General features: G+C 45.7%; 1 protein-coding gene across 1 annotated transcript in view; it reads right to left on the reverse strand.

Moving 5' to 3' along the window:
- Window positions 1–22,500, reverse strand: part of LOC306912809 (retinal-specific phospholipid-transporting ATPase ABCA4-like) — a gene marked incomplete at its 3' end in the record, with an annotated part of 193,394 nt that overhangs the window by 131,984 nt on the left and 38,910 nt on the right. The window contains exons 11-18 of the mRNA XM_079489265.1: window positions 20,636–20,890; window positions 17,102–17,307; window positions 15,996–16,172; window positions 14,774–14,996; window positions 7,239–7,460; window positions 6,321–6,525; window positions 5,501–5,578; window positions 3,552–4,083 (exon numbers count right to left, since the gene is read on the reverse strand). Coding sequence (XP_079345391.1) covers window positions 3,552–4,083; window positions 5,501–5,578; window positions 6,321–6,525; window positions 7,239–7,460; window positions 14,774–14,996; window positions 15,996–16,172; window positions 17,102–17,307; window positions 20,636–20,890 — 1,898 coding nt within the window. The remainder of the gene's footprint in view (window positions 1–3,551; window positions 4,084–5,500; window positions 5,579–6,320; window positions 6,526–7,238; window positions 7,461–14,773; window positions 14,997–15,995; window positions 16,173–17,101; window positions 17,308–20,635; window positions 20,891–22,500) is intronic.

Here is a 22,500-nt window from a genome sequence, read left to right on the forward strand (position 1 = left end):
CCTCTGATTTAATGGGTTAAATAACCTCTGATTTAATGGATTAAATAACCTCTGATTTAATGGGTTAAATAACCTCTGATTTAATGGGTTAAATAACCCTGATTTAATGGGTTAAATAACCTGATTTAATGGGTTAAATAACCTCTGATTTAATGGGTTAAATAACCTCTGATTTAATGGGTTTAAATAACCTGATTTAATGGGTTAAATAACCTGATTTAATGGGTTAAATAACCTGTGATTTAATGGATTAAATAACCTCTGATTTAATGGGGTTAAATAACCTGATTTAATGGATTAAATAACCTCTGATTTAATGGGTTAAATAACCTCTGATTTAATGGATTAAATAACCTCTGATTTAATGGGTTAAATAACCCTGATTTAATGGATTAAATAACCTCTGATTTAATGGGTTAAATAACCCCTGATTTAATGGATTAAATAACCTCTGATTTAATGGGTTAAATAACCCCTGATTTAATGGATTAAATAACCTCTGATTTAATGGGTTAAATAACCTCTGATTTAATGGGTTAAATAACCCCTGATTTAATGGATTAAATAACCTGATTTAATGGGTTAAATAACCTGATTTAATGGGTTAAATAACCTCTGATTTAATGGGTTACATAACCTCTGATTTAATGGATTTAATAACCTCTGATTTAATGGGTTAAATAACCTCTGATTTAATGGATTAAATAACCTGATTTAATGGGTTAAATAACCTCTGATTTAATGGGTTAAATAACCTCTGATTTAATGGGTTAAATAACCTCTGATTTAATGGATTAAATAACCTCTGATTTAATGGATTAAATAACCTCTGATTTAATGGGTTAAATAACCTCTGATTTAATGGATTAAATAACCTGATTTAATGGGTTTAAATAACCTCTGATTTAATGGATTAAATAACCTCTGATTTAATGGGTTAAATAACCTCTGATTTAATGGATTAAATAACCTGATTTAATGGGTTAAATAACCTCTGATTTAATGGGTTAAATAACCTCTGATTTAATGGGTTAAATAACCTCTGATTTAATGGATTAAATAACCTCTGATTTAATGGATTAAATAACCTCTGATTTAATGGGTTAAATAACCTCTGATTTAATGGATTAAATAACCTGATTTAATGGGTTAAATAACCTCTGATTTAATGGATTAAATAACCTCTGATTTTAATGGGTTAAATAACCTCTGATTTAATGGGTTAAATAACCTCTGATTTAATGGGTTAAATAACCTCTGATTTAATGGATTAAATAACCTCTGATTTAATGGGTTAAATAACCTCTGATTTAATGGGTTAAATAACCTCTGATTTAATGGATTAAATAACCTCTGATTTAATGGATTAAATAACCTCTGATTTAATGGGTTAAATAACCTCTGATTTAATGGGTTAAATAACCTCTGATTTAATGGGTTAAATAACCTCTGATTTAATGGATTAAATAACCTCTGATTTAATGGGTTAAATAACCTCTGATTTAATGGATTAAATAACCTGATTTAATGGGTTAAATAACCTCTGATTTAATGGGTTAAATAACCTCTGATTTAATGGATTAAATAACCTCTGATTTAATGGATTAAATAACCTCTGATTTAATGGGTTAAATAACCTCTGATTTAATGGGTTAAATAACCTCTGATTTAATGGATTAAATAACCTCTGATTTAATGGGTTAAATAACCTCTGATTTAATGGGTTAAATAACCTGATTTAATGGGTTAAATAACCTGATTTAATGGGTTAAATAACCTCTGATTTAATGGGTTAAATAACCTCTGATTTAATGGGTTAAATAACCTGATTTAATGGGTTAAATAACCTGATTTAATGGGTTAAATAACCTGTGATTTAATGGATTAAATAACCTCTGATTTAATGGGTTAAATAACCTGATTTAATGGATTAAATAACCTCTGATTTAATGGGTTAAATAACCTCTGATTTAATGGATTAAATAACCTCTGATTTAATGGGTTAAATAACCTGATTTAATGGATTAAATAACCTCTGATTTAATGGGTTAAATAACCCCTGATTTAATGGATTAAATAACCTCTGATTTAATGGATTAAATAACCTCTGATTTAATGGGTTAAATAACCTCTGATTTAATGGGTTAAATAACCTCTGATTTAATGGATTAAATAACCTCTGATTTAATGGATTAAATAACCTCTGATTTAATGGGTTAAATAACCTCTGATTTAATGGGTTAAATAACCTCTGATTTAATGGATTAAATAACCTCTGATTTAATGGGTTAAATAACCCCTGATTTAATGGATTAAATAACCTCTGATTTAATGGGTTAAATAACCTCTGATTTAATGGGTTAAATAACCTCTGATTTAATGGATTAAATAACCTCTGATTTAATGGATTAAATAACCTCTGATTTAATGGGTTAAATAACCTCTGATTTAATGGATTAAATAACCTCTGATTTAATGGGTTAAATAACCTGATTTAATGGGTTAAATAACCTCTGATTTAATGGATTAAATAACCTCTGATTTAATGGGTTAAATAACCTCTGATTTAATGGATTAAATAACCTCTGATTTAATGGGTTAAATAACCTCTGATTTAATGGATTAAATAACCTGATTTAATGGGTTAAATAACCTCTGATTTAATGGGTTAAATAACCTCTGATTTAATGGATTAAATAACCTGATTTAATGGATTAAATAACCTCTGATTTAATGGGTTAAATAACCCCTGATTTAATGGATTAAATAACCTCTGATTTAATGGGTTAAATAACCCCTGATTTAATGGGTTAAATAACCTGATTTAATGGATTAAATAACCTCTGATTTAATGGGTTAAATAACCCCTGATTTAATGGATTAAATAACCTCTGATTTAATGGGTTAAATAACCCCTGATTTAATGGGTTAAATAACCTCTGATTTAATGGGTTAAATAACCTGATTTAATGGATTAAATAACCTCTGATTTAATGGGTTAAATAACCCCTGATTTAATGGATTAAATAACCTCTGATTTAATGGGTTAAATAACCCCTGATTTAATGGATTAAATAACCTCTGATTTAATGGGTTAAATAACCTCTGATTTAATGGGTTAAATAACCTCTGATTTAATGGATTAAATAACCTCTGATTTAATGGATTAAATAACCTCTGATTTAATGGGTTAAATAACCTCTGATTTAATGGATTAAATAACCTCTGATTTAATGGGTTAAATAACCTGATTTAATGGGTTAAATAACCTCTGATTTAATGGATTAAATAACCTCTGATTTAATGGGTTAAATAACCTCTGATTTAATGGATTAAATAACCTCTGATTTAATGGGTTAAATAACCTCTGATTTAATGGATTAAATAACCTGATTTAATGGGTTAAATAACCTCTGATTTAATGGGTTAAATAACCTCTGATTTAATGGATTAAATAACCTGATTTAATGGGTTAAATAACCTCTGATTTAATGGGTTAAATAACCTCTGATTTAATGGGTTAAATAACCTGATTTAATGGGTTAAATAACCACGGGGCGTTGGGGGTGTTAATGGGGCTAAAAGGAGGAACCAATGGAGTATGCTGACCGTTGGCCTGACTCTGAGTCTCGTCCCGTTTGTCCCGGTTCTCACAGGAGGCGGGGGACCCCCTCCGCCTGGCCTTCTGGTCCTGGTGGTCCCTGTCCCCGGGGGACCCCCTCCGCCTGGCCTTCTGGTCCTGGTGGTCCCCGTCCCCGGGGGACCCCCTCCGCCTGGCCTTCTGGTCCTTACCGCCCACCGCGTGGGGGTCCCCGTCCCCCACGTGAGGGTCCCTGTCCCCGGGGGACCCCCTCCGCCTGGCCTTCTGGTCCTGGTGGTCCCCGTCCCCGGGGGACCCCCTCCGCCTGGCCTTCTGGTCCTTACCGTCCCCCGCGTGAGGGTCCCTGTCCCCGGGGGACCCCCTCCGCCTGGCCTTCTGGTCCTTACCGCCCCCCGCGTGGGGGTCCCCATCCCCGGGGGACCCCCTCAGCTTGGCCTTCTGGTCCTGGTGGTCCCCGGCCCCAGCCTGGTCCTTCTGGGGACCTGCAGGAGGGAATACAGGCCTCGTCTTACATACGGGTTTGTATGGATAAAAAAATGAATATCAAATATCTATAATAATTATAATGAATCGAGCAACTTAAAAAATAAAACTGTCTGGGGTGTTCACAAGAGCCTGAGTATAGACGATACAATGAGAAGCAACAGAGGCTGGGGTGTTCACAAGAGCCTGAGTATAGACGATACAATGAGAAGCAGCAGAGGCTGGGGTGTTCACAAGAGCCTGAGTATAGACGATACAATGAGAAGCAGCAGAGGCTGGGGTGTTCACAAGAGCCTGAGTATAGACGATACAATGAGAAGCAGCAGAGGCTGAGTATAGACGATACAATGAGAAGCAGCAGAGGCTGAGTATAGACGATACAATGAGAAGCAGCAGAGGCTGAGTATAGACGATACAATGAGAAGCAGCAGAGGCTGAGTATAGACGATACAATGAGAAGCAGCAGAGGCTGAGTATAGACGATACAATGAGAAGCAGCAGAGCCTGAGTATAGACGATACAATGAGAAGCAGCAGAGCCTGAGTATAGACGATACAATGAGAAGCAGCAGAGGCTCGCAACTCACTTTAAGATGCTCCAAAAGCTTTATTCAACGACAGGCAGGGAGAGAAAGAATAACAAAAACAACACATTTTCGACCTCACGCTCTTTAAGATATAGAAACATAGGGTTTATAAATGTTTCAACCTCGTGTCAAGTATGACTTGACAAAGAGCGTGAGGTCGAAACTTCATTATGTCGCTGAATACAAGCTTTAGAGCATCTTAAAGTGAGCTGTGTGAGTCCCTGCCTGGGCGGGAACCCCTTTTGGTGTCAGCATTATGTTATGCTAGCATTATGTTAGCATTATGTTAGCATTATGTTATGCTTTAGCTATTGAAAAATAGCAGACCTACAGATTGTAGGTCTGCTATTTTTTGAAAAATCGAAGAACGACTGACATAGAAACGTAGCTTTTTCAGAAAACTGTCAGGATGTAGAAGACATTTTTAGAATCTGATCTCAGGTCAAAATGGGTTAAAGTGAGCTGTGAGCCCCTGCTTCTTTTTATGTCGACCGTTTCCACCGTTTCGTCTCAGCACCGACGGAGGACGTGCGTTACATATCTTACTCGAGGCCATAAAATGACCCAAACATTTTTTAACCCATTTAGGCCTGACGTCGAAATTTTAAAAAAAAATCTTCGAAATCCTCCAGTTTTCTGAAATAAATATTTTCATGATTTTTCAAAAACAGCAGACCTACAAGCTCGTAGCGCGCCACTCGGTGGCGCGCTACGAGCTTGTAGGTCTGCTGTTTTTCAATAGCTAAATTACAACATAATGTTTAAAACACCAAAAGGGGTTCCCGCCCAAAATGGGTATATTAATGCTGTTGACCGTGAGGACACCTTACCGCAGCTTGGACCTCCAGCGCCGAGCCAATAGGAAGGCTGGATGGGGAAATAAAAAGGCCGGCCGATTCCATACTGCCCTGTGATAGGATAATAATATAATAAACAACCTCGTTAGATTCCATACTGCCCTGTGATAGGATAATAATAATTATAAACAACCTCGTTAGATTCCATACTGCGCTGTGATAGGATAATAATATAATAAACAACCTCGTTAGATTCCATACTGCCCTGTGATAGGATAATAATATAATAAACAACCTCGTTAGATTCCATACTGCCCTGTGATAGGATAATAATAATTATAAACAACCTCGTTAGATTCCATACTGCGCTGTGATAGGATAATAATAATATAATAAACAACCTCGTTAGATTCCATACTGCCCTGTGATAGGATAATAATAATATAATAAACAACCTCGTTAGATTCCATACTGCCCTGTGATAGGATCATAATATAATAAACAACCTCGTTAGATTCCATACTGCGCTGTGATAGGATCATATTTTAACTCTTCACACTGACCAGGGAACACCGTGTCGAGGTACCAGGTCCTGTCTAGTTCATACTGACCTGGGAACAGCGTGTCCAGGTACCAGGCCTCCAGGCCGTACAGCAGCGTGTCCAGGCCCATCACACTGACCTGGGAACAGCGTGTCCAGGCCCATCATACTGACCAGGGAACAGCGTGTCCAGGCCCATCATACTGACCTGGGAACAGCGTGTCCAGGTACCAGGCCGCCAGGCCGTACAGCAGCGTGTCCAGGCCCATCATACTGACCTGGGAACAGCGTGTCCAGGCCCATCATACTGACCTGGGAACAGCGTGTCCAGGTACCAGGCCGCCAGGCCGTACAGCAGCGTGTCCAGGCCCATCATGCAGAGGGACGTGTGGAAGGAGAACTCGTCCCCCTCCAGGGGGCTGGTGTGGATGTTGTCCCACTGCAGACCCAGGCCCTGCTCCTCGTAGCGGGACAGGTACTCTGTCCCGAAGCCGAACGCCACCTGGGACACCAGGCCCTGCAGAGGAGAGGAGAGGAGAGGAGTATGGTATATAGGCCCTGGAGAGGAGAGGAGAGGAGAGGAGAGGAGAGGAGAGGGTATATACTGTAGTCCCTGGAGAGGAGAGGAGAGGAGAGGAGAGGAGAGGAGAGGAGAGGAGAGGAGAGGAGAGGAGAGGAGAGGAGAGGAGAGGAGAGGAGAGGAGAGGTATAGAGAAGGTGTGGCAGGTAGAGGGTCTTTCTTACCAACAGGACCTTCATGTAGAGGGTCTTACCAACATGACCTTCAGGTCCTTGGTGAGGTCTATAAGAGGGTCTTACCAACAGGATCTTCAGGTCCTTGGTGAGGTCTATAAGAGGGTCTTACCAGTAGGACCTTCAGGTCCTTGGTGAGGTAGAGGGTCTTACCAACAGGACCTTCAGGTCCTTGGTGAGGTCTATAAGAGGGTCTTACCAGTAGGACCTTCAGGTAGAGGGTCTCACCAACAGGACCTTCAGGTAGAGGGTCTTACCAGTAGGACCTTCAGGTCCTTGGTGAGGTCTATAAGAGGGTCTTACCAACAGGACCTTCAGGTAGAGGGTCTCACCAACAGGACCTTCAGGTAGAGGGTCTCACCAACAGGACCTTCAGGTAGAGGGTCTTACCAGTAGGACCTTCAGGTCCTTGGTGAGGTAGAGGGTCTTACCAGTAGGACCTTCAGGTCCTTGGTGAGGTCTATAAGAGGGTCTTACCAGTAGGACCTTCAGGTCCTTGGTGAGTCGCTCCTGCCAGGCGAAGCAGAGAAGGTGTGGCAGGTAGAGCGTGAAGTGCACGATGCCGCAGCACACCGCCGCCAGGTTGGCGCGGTCGAAGAACACGCTGAGCAGGAAGCACTGCATGACGGTGGCCGTGGCGAAGGTCAGCAGGAACAGGAAGACGATCAGAGGGTCGCTGTAGTTCAGCACGCCCCCTAGCTGGGTGGAGGAGCGGTGCAGTGCGTAGGGAACATTAAAGGGACACTTCACCCTTTTTGCCAAATAATATATATCAATGACGTTTATAAGATTTAGAACACTTTCCTGGCGTTATTTTTTGTGTTATCTCTGGGTTTAGATATTTTAGATTAACGGATGGCTCTGACGTCAGTGACACTCTTCCGTATTGCTACCGGACTACATTGTCTCCTCACACTGCAGCTAGACCAGCCCCAAAACACAGCCGTCACGGACACTGCGATTTGTTCCACCTACAACCTTCGTTGACCGCACCCCCACATGCGCATTTGTTATTGTGTTTGTGTCATGTCGCCGTTGTCAGCAGAGCAGCACCAGAGAGACGCGCTATGTTGCCACGAATCCCCCCCCCCCCCCCCCCCCAACTCTAGATTTATTATAATGATATGAAGTGACTTGCCATAAACCATCCATTAACTCCCCATTCATCCAATTTGCATCTGCTTGTATTAAACAACATTAAACTCACCAACATTGCAGCTGTAGGGAAAGCTTGAATATCCACTTTCAAACTGCAAAGCTTTTGTTTCATAAAAATCCACCGAATCTTTTTCCCACTCAGCTCTGCACTTAGTTTTTCTTCTTTTTTAGTTCTATCTCACTACTAGAACTTTCTGACTCTGAGGTAGATAAGATTTTTGGCTGTCAACAGCATCCATTTGTTTTTTCAATGTTGTGGACCCGGAGCGTGGTGAAATAGTTGCTAAGATACGATACTGCATAGTGATTGGCTCTGCTGCATGCCTATGAAGAGTACTGACCAATGAGCTGAGCCTAGCGCCCTTCCAGACACCAGGTTCCAGTGTCTTGCTTTCCTGTTCCTATAGCTCAGTCGGCTGCCCCTTCTTATTACTGCATGGGAGCGAGTGACTGAGAATCACCATAACGCGCTGTCATTTTTCCACGAGACAAAAATACGGGATTAAGTGCGTCCCGTATCGGTTCATTACGGGACAGGTCTTTTAGTTGCCAAATACGGTACGATCGTATCTTAGCAACTATTTCACCACGCTCCGGTCCACAACATTGAAAAAACAAATGGATGCTGTTGACAGCCAAAAATCTTATCTACCTCAGAGTCAGAAAGTTCTAGTAGTGAGATAGAACTAAAAAAGAAGAAAAACTAAGTGCAGAGCTGAGTGGGAAAAAGATTCGGTGGATTTTTATGAAACAAAAGCTTTGCAGTTTGAAAGTGGATATTCAAGCTTTCCCTACAGCTGCAATGTTGGTGAGTTTAATGTTGTTTAATACAAGCAGATGCAAATTGGATGAATGGGGAGTTAATGGATGGTTTATGGCAAGTCACTTCATATCATTATAATAAATCTAGAGTTGGGGGGGGGGGGGGGGATTCGTGGCAACATAGCGCGTCTCTCTGGTGCTGCTCTGCTGACAACGGCGACATGACACAAACACAATAACAAATGCGCATGTGGGGGTGCGGTCAACGAAGGTTGTAGGTGGAACAAATCGCAGTGTCCGTGACGGCTGTGTTTTGGGGCTGGTCTAGCTGCAGTGTGAGGAGACAATGTAGTCCGGTAGCAATACGGAAGAGTGTCACTGACGTCAGAGCCATCCGTTAATCTAAAATATCTAAACCCAGAGATAACACAAAAAATAACGCCAGGAAAGTGTTCTAAATCTTATAAACGTCATTGATATATATTATTTGGCAAAAAGGGTGAAGTGTCCCTTTAACTGTAGTTCAGCACGCCCCCTAGATGTGTGGAGGAGCGGTGCAGTGCGTAGGGAACGTTAACTGTAGTTCAGCACGCCCCCTAGATGTGTGGAGGAGCGGTGCAGTGCGTAGGGAACGTTAACTGTAGTTCAGCACGCCCCCTAGATGTGTAGAGGAGCGGTGCAGTGCGTAGGGAACGTTAACTGTAGTTCAGCACGCCCCCTAGATGTGTGGAGGAGCGGTGCAGTGCGTAGGGAACGTTAACTGTAGTTCAGCACACCCCCTAGAGGTGTGGAGGAGCGGTGCAGTGCGTAGGGAACGTTAACTGTAGTTCAGCACGCCCCCTAGATGTGTGGAGGAGCGGTGCAGTGCGTAGGGAACATTAACTGTAGTTCAGCACGCCCCCTAGATGTGTGGAGGAGCGGTGCAGTGCGTAGGGAACGGTAACTGTAGTTCAGCACGCCCCCTAGATGTGTGGAGGAGCGGTGCAGTGTTAACTGTAGTTCAGCACACCCCCTAGATGTGTGGAGGAGCGGTGCAGTGCGTATAGGAACGTTAACTGAGTCAGTGGTGTCCGCCTGTCCGGGGACCCCCTAGGGGTCCTTGACCGAGTTCCAGGGGGTCCCCAGCTAAATGATAATTAGAGAACCCAAATGGACCCTTATGGGTCCTTAACTCAAATGGAACCATTCATACACTCTCAGAGTTAGATTAACATTGGTTTTACAATAAACAAACATTATGGAGCACACAATTGACAGGTGTGTTGCGATCGGTGTTGAGTAATTGATCACACAACCTATTCTGTGTGCCTCATACTGTACATGTGTGCTCCTAAAGTTTTGATATGTTCAGTCCTGCTCTCATTACGGGCTCCAGTCCCTAACTACAAACTAACACTCTCAGTGCTAGTCATAGAACCTCCAGTGGGTGTCACTACAACAACAGCAGCAGCAGCAGCAGCAGCAGCAGCAGCGTTGTCCAAACCCAGGAGATAAATGATTAGCTCAGCAGGACTGACTGACAGTTGGAGGCTGAGAGAGTACAGAATGACCATGGCTCGGGTTAATCATTGTCCAGCACCGGTTCTGCCAGTTGAAACTGTTCCCATGATGTCATGGTGGTCTTTACAGTCACTCCATGAATGTTTCTCTAGTGTACAGTCAGTGAGTCGCTGTCACACTGTGATTAATAACCAGTCAGTGAGTGGCTGTCACACTGTGATTAATAACCAGTCAGTGAGTCGCTGTCGCACTGTGATTAATAACCAGTCAGTGAGTGGCTGTCACACTGTGATTAATAACCAATCAGTGAGTGGCTGCCACACTGTGATTAATAACCAGTCAGTGAGTGGCTGTCACACTGTGATTAATAACCAATCAGTGAGTGGCTGCCACACTGTGATTAATAACCAGTCAGTGAGTGGCTGTCACACTGTGATTAATAACCAGTCAGTGAGTGGCTGTCACACTGTGATTAATAACCAGTCAGTGAGTGGCTGTCACACTGTGATTAATAACCAGTCAGTGAGTGGCTGTCACACTGTGATTAATAACCAATCAGTGAGTGGCTGCCACACTGTGATTAATAACCAGTCAGTGAGTGGCTGTCACACTGTGATTAATAACCAATCAGTGAGTGGCTGCCACACTGTGATTAATAACCAGTCAGTGAGTGGCTGTCACACTGTGATTAATAACCAATCAGTGAGTGGCTGCCACACTGTGATTAATAACCAGTCAGTGAGTGGCTGTCACACTGTGATTAATAACCAGTCAGTGAGTGGCTGCCACACTGTGATTAATAACCAGTCAGTGAGTGGCTGCCACACTGTGATTAATAACCAATCAGTGAGTGGCTGTCACACTGTGATTAATAACCAGTCAGTGAGTGGCTGCCACACTGTGATTAATAACCAGTCAGTGAGTGGCTGTCACACTGTGATTAATAACCAATCAGTGAGTGGCTGTCACACTGTGATTAATAACCAGTCAGTGAGTGGCTGCCACACTGTGATTAATAACCAGTCAGTGAGTGGCTGCCACACTGTGATTAATAACCAGTCAGTGAGTGGCTGTCACACTGTGATTAATAACCAGTCAGTGAGTCGCTGTCACACTGTGATTAATAACCAGTCAGTGAGTGGCTGTCACACTGTGATTAATAACCAGTCAGTGAGTGGCTGCCACACTGTGATTAATAACCAGTCAGTGAGTGGCTGTCACACTGTGATTAATAACCAGTCAGTGAGTCGCTGTCACACTGTGATTAATAACCAGTCAGTGAGTCGCTGTCACACTGTGATTAATAACCAGTCAGTGAGTCGCTGTCACACTGTGATTAATAACCAGTCAGTGAGTCGCTGTCACACTGTGATTAATAACCAGTCAGTGAGTGGCTGTCACACTGTGATTAATAACCAGTCAGTGAGTCGCTGTCACACTGTGATTAATAACCAGTCAGTGAGTGGCTGTCACGCTGTGATTAATAACCAGTCAGTGAGTCGCTGTCACACTGTGATTAATAACCAGTCAGTGAGTCGCTGTCACACTGTGATTAATAACCAGTCAGTGAGTGGCTGTCACACTGATTAATAACCAGGGAAGTTGGACTAATTAACCCATTAACCCATTTCAACCTGATACCAGATTCTACAAAATAATGTCTTCTAAATCATGATAGTTTTCTTATGTTTCTATATCAGTTGTTCTCAAACTATTTCATATCAAGGACCCCCAAAAATATATGTATTTGGCTCCGGACCCCCATCTGAAAATATGTTGTTCCAGTGACCACCCCAGAAGCAAAGATTAGAGTTACAAACGCTCTCTCTCTGAAAGAATATATTCAAAAACATTTCAAAAATATTAAAGTATAGTTAAAGTATAACATAATGCTTAAAACACCAACAGGGGTTCCCGTCCAGAATGGCTTAAGTAAGGCCGTGTGGAGCCACTGTCACCGTGTGGAATGTCCCTGACAGCATACTGACAGTGGAGAAGAGATCCAGTACAACTAAAAGACAAGTCATTTTATGCTTCATGGTAGCATGCCGATAATAGCCGATCTACAAGCTCACAACGCGTCGCACTGCGACACGTTGTGGGCTTGTAGATATCGGCTATTTCCAGCATGAAACCAAGTCTAAAATCAGCCATTACGACGCCATCAAGGCCTGCCGAGATACATTTCAGTCAACTGAAATCTACAGTTGATCTAGTCGACTAAAACCAGACTAAAACCATTTGTACACTCTGAGAGTTCAATTAGCATTGATTTCACAATATAAATTGGGGGTCCCAGAGGTAGAAATTCCATTAAATGGGGGGTCCGCAGCCTAATTGGGGGTCCCAGAGGTAGAAATGCCATTAAATGGGGGGTCCCAGAGGTAGAAATGCCATTAAATGGGGGTCCCAGAGGTAGAAATGCCATTAAATGGGGGGTCCCAGAGGTAGAGATGCCATTAAATGGGGGGTCCCAGAGGTAGAGATGTCATTAAATGGGGGGTCCCAGAGGTAGAGATGCCATTAAATGGGGGGTCCCAGAGGTAGAGATGCCATTACATGGGGGGTCCCAGAGGTAGAGATGCCATTAAATGGGGGTCCGCAGCCTAATGCATGTCAAACTGAGGGTCCTTGAAATTAAACGGGTTGAGAATCACTGCTAGAGCCGTGGAAATCTTCCCCTATGGGGGTCCCTGGCATATCATTTTCAAATGGGGGTCCCTGGCATATCGTTTTCAAATGGGGGTCCCTGGCATATCGTTTTCAAATGGGGGTCCCTGGCATATCGTTTTCAAATGGGCAGTGGTGGAAAAAGTACTCAATTGTTTTACTTATAGGTAAAAGTACCAATACTGCAATTTAGAACTACTTCGTTACAAGTAAAAGTACGGAATTGAAAATGTACTTGAGTAAAAGTACAAAAGTATCGGCATCAAAATGTACTTAAAGTACTAAAAGTAAAAGTACTCATTGTACAGAATGTGCCATTTCACAAGTTCAAAATGTGTAGAAAATCAATTGAAAATAGCCGATCTACAAGCTCTCAATGCGTCGCATCGCGAAGCATTGAGAGCTCGTATTGGGAAGCATTGAGAGCTCGTATTGGGAAGCATTGAGAGCTCGTATTGGGAAGCATTGAGAGCTCGTATTGGGAAGCATTGAGAGCTCGTATTGGGAAGCATTGAGAGCTCGTATTGGGAAGCATTGAGAGCTCGTATTGGGAAGCATTGAGAGCTCGTATTGGGAAGCATTGAGAGCTCGTATTGGGAAGCATTGAGAGCTCGTATTGGGAAGCATTGAGAGCTCGTATTGGGAAGCATTGAGAGCTCGTATTGGGAAGCATTGAGAGCTCGTATTGGGAAGCATTGAGAGCTCGTATTGGGTTCGGCCGAAATGTATTGGGTTCAAATGGTTAATGTGTGTTTTCTAATCAAAATTAAAATCGCCAAACTAACCAGTAACTAAAGTTTTCAAATAAGTGTAGTGAAGTAAAAGTAAAACATTTGCCTCCGAGATGTAGTGGAGTAGAAGTAAAAGTACTGGAAATTGGAAATGCTCAAGTAAAGTACAAATACCTCAGAATGGTACTTAAAGGACCACTTCACCACTTTTCAACCTATCTTCACATAATAGGTCCTCACTAATAATCATGATAAAATGGCACCATTGTTTTCTACTCAGTCTGTGTCTCATAGGAGGGCTGTGGGCGGTTTAGAAACCAGTCTGTGTCTCATAGGAGGGCTGTGGGCAGTTTAGAAACCAGTCTGTGTCTCATAGGAGGGCTGTGGGCAGTTCAGAAACCAGTCTGTGTCTCATAGGAGGGCTGTGGGCAGTTTAGAAACCAGTCTGTGTCTCATAGGAGGGCTGTGGACAGTTTAGAAACCAGTCTGTGTCTCATAGGAGGGCTGTGGGCAGTTTAGAAACCAGTCTGTGTCTCATAGGAGGGCTGTGGACAGTTTAGAAACCAGTCTGTGTCTCATAGGAGGGCTGTGGGCAGTTTAGAAACCAGTCTGTGTCTCATAGGAGGGCTGTGGACAGTTTAGAAACCAGTCTGTGTCTCATAGGAGGGCTGTGGACAGTTTAGAAACCAGTCTGTGTCTCATAGGAGGGCTGTGGACAGTTTAGAAACCAGTCTGTGTCTCATAGGAGGGCTGTGGACAGTTTAGAAACCAGTCTGTGTCTCATAGGAGGGCTGTGGGCAGTTTAGAAACCAGTCTGTGTCTCATAGGAGGGCTGTGGGCAGTTTAGAAACCGTCCTCCAGTGACATCATCATTAGGCAGATTTATTTTTAAACAAGATTTTTTTACAAAAATGTTTAGATTTTCATTATCGTGAGATAACGATGGCTTCCATTTTCGCATTGCAACTTTTCAGGACTAGAAAGCCTGCAGTTTCTATTAGCTTGTATTCCCCATGGATGATGTCACTGGAGGACGATTTCTGAACTGCCCACAGCCCTCCTATGAGACACAGACCGAGTAGAAAAAAATTGCACCATTTTATCATGATTATTAGTGAGGACTTGTTATATGAAGATAGGCTGAAAAGTGGTGAAGTGGTTAAGTAAAAGTACTTAGTTACTTTAGCGTACCATGATGACGGCGGTGAGCAGCGCCGTGCTGACGGACATCACCAGGAAGCTGTCGACGAACCAGGTGGTCCAGATGACGCCGCTGGCCACGCCCATGGCCTTCAGGCTCTCGCGGAGACGCAGCTCCTTCTCCAGGACGATGCTCTTCACCGTCATGGACACGCTGTAGACCCAGGCCAGCACCGTGAAGACCGGGAAGCACCGGTTCAGCGTCAGCATGAACCTGTTGGAGACATGAGGACACGCTGTAGACCCAGGGAGGACATGGGGACACGCTGTAGACCCAGGCCAGCACCGTGAAGACCGGGAAGCACCGGTTCAGCGTCAGCATGAACCTGTTGGAGACATGGGGACACGCTGTAGACCCAGGCCAGCACCGTGAAGACCGGGAAGCACCGGTTCAGCGTCAGCATGAACCTGTTGGAGACATGAGGACACGCTGTAGACCCAGGCCAGCACCGTGAAGACCGGGAAGCACCGGTTCAGCGTCAGCATGAACCTGTTGGAGACATGAGGACATGCTGTAGACCCAGGCCAGCACCGTGAAGACCGGGAAGCACCGGTTCAGCGTCAGCATGAACCTGTTGGAGACATGAGGACACGCTGTAGACCCAGGGAGGACATGTGTAGACCTAGGGAGGACATGGGGACACGCTGTAGACCCAGGCCAGCACCGTGAAGACCGGGAAGCACCGGTTCAGCGTCAGCATGAACCTGTTAGAGGACATGGGGACAGAGCTGTAGACCCAGGGAGGACATGTGTAGACCTAGGGAGGACATGGGGACACGCTGTAGACCCAGGCCAGCACCGTGCAGACCGGGAAGCACCGGTTCAACGTCAGCATGAACCTGTTGGAGGACAGGGGGACAGGGACAGACCCAGAGAATGGTAGAGAGGACAGGGACAGACCCAGAGAATGGTAGAGAGGACAGGGACAGACCCAGAGAATGGTAGAGAAGACAGGACCGGGTTCGCTAAAATGGGCACTTTTTGATCGAAAATAGTAAAAGTAGCTGCGGTTAATTGAGATCTTGTAGATTAGCTATTTCCGGGGCGATTTCTACACAGAGGGCTATAATTAATTCAATGCAAAACATTGCATGCGGTTAAGTTCAGGAGAGTTCTGCTGAATGCTGCCTTCGGGAATGGCATGGAAAGTGTCTGTGCGTGCGTGCGTGCGTGCGTGCGTGCGTGCGTGCGTGCGTGCGTGCGTTCTCTCACACATCGTCCACGTAGCATGGGTAGGGCATCTGCTGCAGGTAGACCCCTAGTGGCCACTCCTTGCCGGTGAGCGTCCGGATGACGCCGTGCTCCACCATGTCCTGGAGGTAGGCGAACCCCCCCCACACGTAGCGGAGGTCATCCACGGGGTCAGCCCGGGGCCCGGGGTCCCAGTACCTTAAATACACACACACGCACGCACGCACGCACGCACGCACGCAAACACACACAGGCCCGGATTTTGTTTTTTATTTTGTATTTTCCAAATCAACACAAAATCGTTATGAACAACATAAATCCTTAACACGCCGAGCGGCAAGGACGGAGTTCTCCGCCCTATCCATTAGTAACGCCCAGCGCTCAGGACGGAGTTCTCCGCCCTATCCATTAGTAACGCCCAGCGCTCAGGACGGAGATTGATAAAAAAGGACGGAGATTTATTGATATCAAAACCGATCGCATCGCTCCACAGGCTTGATTAATTCGCCTTTATCCGGAGTTTTACAAAAATATATTCACCTGTGCTTAGCATCGTAAGAACAGCAAACTAAAAACAAACATGACCTGCCCTGCAGTCACCGTGCTGCACCTGAGATGTTCCTTCTTACTGACACCAAGTTTAAAATAAGAATTGAACTCACAGAATATCAATACGAAGCAACTGAAAAACCTGTTATTTCAATGGTAGTGGATGGTGAGAGAGGATTTTTGTCCAACCACCAAACGGCAACCAATGGGTGTGACGAGGGGCAGAACCAGGGGCGGGACTAGTTGACAAAGGGTGAATTGTCTTCTAAATCATGACAGTTTTCTGAAAATGTTTCAATGTTTCATTGTCAGTGGTTCTCAACCTTCTCCATGTCAAGGAGCCCCAGAATTATCTGTATTTGGCCGCCGACCCCCATCTGAAAATATGTTGTTCCAGGGACCGCCTAGCAGTAAAGATTTGACTTAAAAACGTTCGCTCTGAAAGAATATATTTTCAAAGATTTTCACCACATTTTTACGACATTTAAAAAATAGCAGATCTACAAGCTCATGAGCTTGTAGATCTGCTATTTTTCAATAGCTAAAGTATAACTAAACTAAGTATAAAAAGTGTGTACCTGTCTTTGATCTTGTTGGTGCGTTCCACCGAGTCGATGTCCATGCGGATCTTGAACTTGACGTACTTTGGGACCGTGGCGGTCCACGGGAACATGTCCACGAACACCACGCCTGCCCAGAACTTCCTGTCCTCCAGAAGGTCCAATGCCAGGACGGTCAGCGCCTCCTCGTCCTCCACGCCCACAAACTTGTCCAGGACCAGACACTGTGGGGGGAAGACATTATGGGACGGACATGTTAAGACACTGTGGGGGGAAGACATTATGGGACGGACACGTTAAGACACTGTTGGGGGGGAAGACATTATGGGACGGACACATTAAGACACTGTTGGGGGGGAAGACATTATGGGACGGACACGTTAAGACACTGTTGGGGGGAAGACATTATGGGACGGACACATTAAGACACTGTTGGGGGGAAGACATTATGGGACGGACATGTTAAGACACTGTTGGGGGGAAGACATTATGGGACGGACATGTTAAGACACTGTTGGGGGGGAAGACATTATGGGACGGACACGTTAAGACACTGTTGGGGGGGAAGACATTATAGGACGGACACGTTGAGACAATGTGGGGGGAAGACATTATGGGACGGACACATTAAGACACTGTTGGGGGGGAAGACATTATGGGACGGACATGTTAAGACACTGTTGGGGGGGAAGACATTATGGGACGGACACATTAAGACACTGTGGGGGGAAGGCATTATGGGACGGACATGTTAAGACACTGTTGGGGGGGAAGACATTATGGGACGGACACATTAAGACACTGTTGGGGGGAAGACATTATAGGACGGACACATTAAGACCCTCCTCTCCTCTCCTCTCCTCTCCTCTCCTCTCCTCTCCTCTCCTCTCCAGGGCCTATATACCAGCTCCTCTCCTCTCCTCTCCAGGGCCTATATACCAGCTCCTCTCCTCTCCAGGGCCTATATACCAGCTCCTCTCCTCTCCTCTCCTCTCCTCTCCAGGGCCTATATACCAGCTCCTCTCCTCTCCTCTCCTCTCCTCTCCTCTCCTCTCCTCTCCTCTCCTCTCCTCTCCTCTCCTCTCCAGGGCCTATATACCAGCTCCTCTCCTCTCCTCTCCTCTCCTCTCCTCTCCTCTCCTCTCCTATATAGGGTTGAAGTGGTTCATGTATGTTTATTGTTTTCTAATGAAAATCAAAATATACAAAGTAACTAAACTTTACAAAATATATAAGTGCAATAGACACAATATTTTCCTCTGAGAGGTAGTGGAGTAGAGGTAGTATTGGAAATGGAAAATACTCCATGAAAAGTATCTCAAAGTGCCACTTAAGTACAGTAATTTGGTAAATGTACTTAGTTACTTTCCACCACAGACGAGCGATGCGCTGATGCTGCCAACAACACGCGCAGCCAAACCAGCCATCCGTCCCCCCCCCCCCCCCCGGCCCCCCCATCAACACGCGCAGCCAAACCAGCCATCCGTCCCGGGGCCTGTCCCCCCCTGTCCGTCCCGTCCCCCCCGTCAACACGCGCAGCCAAACCACCCATCCGTCCCGGGCCTGTCTGGCATTGTTAACGCCCTCTAAAGAAGGCTGACCGGGAGTGACAGCTGTATCTAATCGGACTCAACCCCCCCCCCCCCCCCCCCCCGCCCCCTACCCCCACCTCACTCCCCTGACTGTCACACTCAAGTGCTGCAAGATTGAGCCACAAAAACAAAAGAGGGCCAAACACGGGCTAATTAATGTAAATTTGTCAATCTCTCTCTCCCCCTCCCCCCCCTCTCTCCCCCCCCTCTCTCTCTCCCCCCCTCTCTCTCTCTCTCTATCCCCCCCCCCCTCTCTCTCTCTCTCTCTCTCTCTCTCTCTCTCTCTCTCTCTCTCTCTCCCCATCTCTCCCCCCCCCTCTCTCTCTCCCTCTCTCCCTCTCTCTCTCTCTCTCCCCCCCCTCTCTCTCTCTCCCTCTCTCTCTCTGTCTCTCTCTCTCTCTCTCCCCCCCCCCCTCTCTCTCTCTCTCTCTCTCTCTCTCTCTCCCCATCTCTCCCCCCCCTCTCTCTCTCTCTCCCTCTCTCTCTCTGTCTCTCTCTCTCTCCCTCTCTCTCTCCCCCTCCATCCATCGACGGTGCACAAAACAGAAGTTGACAGCTAGTATTTCTTTTGCTGTCTCTCGCCCCAACCAGGGTAGACTTCTATACCCTTTAGAACGAGGGGACAAATTAGACAGCCTCTTGAGCACGCTGTGGGACAGCCATCTAAATGCTGGTATTGAGCAGCGCTGGGGGACAGCCATCTAAAACTGGTATTGAGCACGCTGGGGGACAGCCATCTAAATGCTGGTATTGAGCACGCTGGGGGACAGCCATCTAAAACTGGTATTGAGCACGCTGGGGGACAGCCATCTAAATGCTGGTATTGAGCAGCGCTGGGGGACAGCCATCTAAATGCTGGTATTGAGCACGCTGGGGGACAGCCATCTAAAACTGGTATTGAGCACGCTGGGGGACAGCCATCTAAATGCTGGTATTGAGCAGCGCTGGGGGACAGCCATCTAAATGCTGGTATTGAGCACGCTGGGGGACAGCCATCTAAATGCTGGTATTGAGCAGCGCTGGGGGACAGCCATCTAAAACTGGTATTGAGCACGCTGGGGGACAGCCATCTAAAACTGGTATTGAGCACGCTGGAGGACAGCCATCTAAATGCTGGTATTGAGCAGCGCTGGGGGACAGCCATCTAAAACTGGTATTGAGCACGCTGGGGGACAGCCATCTAAAACTGGTATTGAGCACGCTGGGGGACAGCCATCTAAATGCTGGTATTGAGCAGCGCTGGGGGACAGCCATCTAAATGCTGGTATTGAGCACGCTGGGGGACAGCCATCTAAATGCTGGTATTGAGCACGCTGGGGGACAGCCATCTAAATGGTCTTATTGAGCATGCTGGGGGACAGCCATCTAAATGCTGGTATTGAGCATGCTGGGGGACAGCCATCTAAATGCTGGTATTGAGCACGCTGGGGGACAGCCATCTAAATGCTGGTATTGAGCAGCGCTGGGGGACAGCCATCTAAATGCTGGTATTGAGCACGCTGTGGGACAGCCATCTAAATGCTGGTATTGAGCACGCTGGGGGACAGCCATCTAAATGCTGGTATTGAGCAGCGCTGTGGGACAGCCATCTAAATGCTGGTATTGAGCACGCTGGGGGACAGCCATCTAAATGGACCCTTACAGGTCTGTAACTCAGAGACTGTACTGTACACTCTCAGAGTTAAATTAACATTGATTTATACAATATAAATTGGGAGTCTCAGAGATAGAAATGGCATTAAATGGGGTGCCCGTAGACTAATGCATGTCAAACTGGGGGTGGGGGGTCCATGGCATATCTCTTCAAATGGGGGTCGAATCCTATAAAGACTCACATCTCCTATTGGTCGAGGTATGAAGGACCCACCCCTCCTATTGGTGGAGCTATGAGGACTCACCTCTCCTATTGGTGGAGCTATGAGGACTCACCTCTCCTATTGGTGGAGCTATGAGGACTCACCTCTCCGTATTGGTTGAGCAGGCTGAAGACGCGGTCGGTGAGGTTGAAGACGTGTCGCCAGTCGAAGTCGGCCATGCCCGGTGGGCGGTCCTCCGGGGGCCCGTTGTGCAGGAAGTTGAGCACGTGGGCGGAGGAGAACGGCGGAGCCTGCTGCTGCTGCTGGCGCCCCCGCTGGCCGGAGGGGAACAGCGCATGCTGCAGGCCGCCCAGACTCTTGTCTATGAAGTCCATCACCGCAGGGTTACGGAGGATGTCCTGAAAGTAACGCCATGTTATGTTTCTGAGGGACGAATCTACTAATTAGGGATGTCCCGATACACTTTTTTCATTTCCGATCTACAGTTTACAATTTAGGCATTTATCAGACGCTCTTAATCCAGAGCGATTTACATTAAGCAAGAACAAAAAAGCATGGGAATACATCACATATATAAAATGCATTTATCATGAAACATGCGTAAGCTAAGAACGTAACTAGAACATATCTATATAATGACACTATACATATAAACTATACATATATACTATACTATGCTGTACATATGTCCTATGAAGTGCTATGACTACATACAATTCAATTATTGTGCGCCACCACCGTTTGATGACATTTAGCCTCTCAGACCCATTTGAGCCACGGACCACCGTTTGATGACATTTAGCCTCTCAGACCCATTTGAGCCACGGACCACCGTTTGATGACATTTAGCCTCTCAGACCCATTTGAGCCACAGACCACCGTTTGATGGCATTTAGTCTCTCAGACCCATTTGAGCCACGGACCACCGTTTGATGACATTTAGCCTCTCAGACCCATTTGAGCCACGGACCACCGTTTGATGACATTTAGCCTCTCAGACCCATCTGAGCCACGGACCACCATTTGATGACATTTAGCCTCTCAGACCCATCTGAGCCACGGACCACCGTTTGATGACATTTAGCCTCTCAGACCCATCTGAGCCACGGACCACCGGTTGATGACATTTAGGGGCGATCCACACTATGGTCCCGGGTTCGCACTCGGGACCACTTGGCAGATGTTGTGGCAGTGTGAATGATGCGTACCGTTCCCGGGAGCGGATCGCCCAAACGTCCCCGGGACCGCATGGGGGGCGGGTCTCTGGACCGTTGAAGTGTATTCAGATACGGATCGTTCCAATGTGAAGGCATGCGTGCCAAAAGAAGGAAGTGGACTGTTTTTTTTAGAACGTGACATGATCTCTAGTCGACGAGCCAAGCGTCAACAAAAAAACCACACAGACGCTGCACGACGCGTAACACCAGCGCATTTCTCAACGCCGCCCGTCTCCTGTTGAATCTGCGTATACGCGCAGCACCGCAGTACGCGCTGATCTGATTCTGCGGACTACACGTGGCTCTTGGGCTTTGCTTGGCATAGTTTCCAAAGTAAAACAAAATAATAATAATAATAATGCTAAAGTATAATCCATAGCAAACTAATATCAAACACGACACTGGAGCACAGAACTGACTGACTGACACAGTGAATAGCAGGCAGGCTGACAGTGACGTAGTATAACGGCATAGAACCAAAGAGGCAATGCAATGCAGTGTGTCTGGATTTATTGGCGACAATGTCGCAGAGTTGATGGTCAGTGTCCGTGCGCGCCAGCCATCAAGCACACCGCCATCTGGTGTGCTTGATGGCTGGTGTGTTATGTAAGTGTACCCGGGTGCGCTGTTGAATCTCGGGCAATGTGAATCATGGCCATCGGGGACCAGGCAACCGTATTCGGAAACGGTTCCAATGACACGGATTCAGTCCGTCTCAGTGTGAATTGCCTATTAGCCTCTCAGACCCAAAACTAAAGACTATTTTGTTTGTCGTTGGATAAGATACTCTC

The sequence above is a fragment of the Electrona antarctica genome (assembly GCF_951216825.1).
Source record: "Electrona antarctica genome assembly, chromosome: 20".
Lineage (NCBI taxonomy): Eukaryota > Metazoa > Chordata > Actinopteri > Myctophiformes > Myctophidae > Electrona > Electrona antarctica.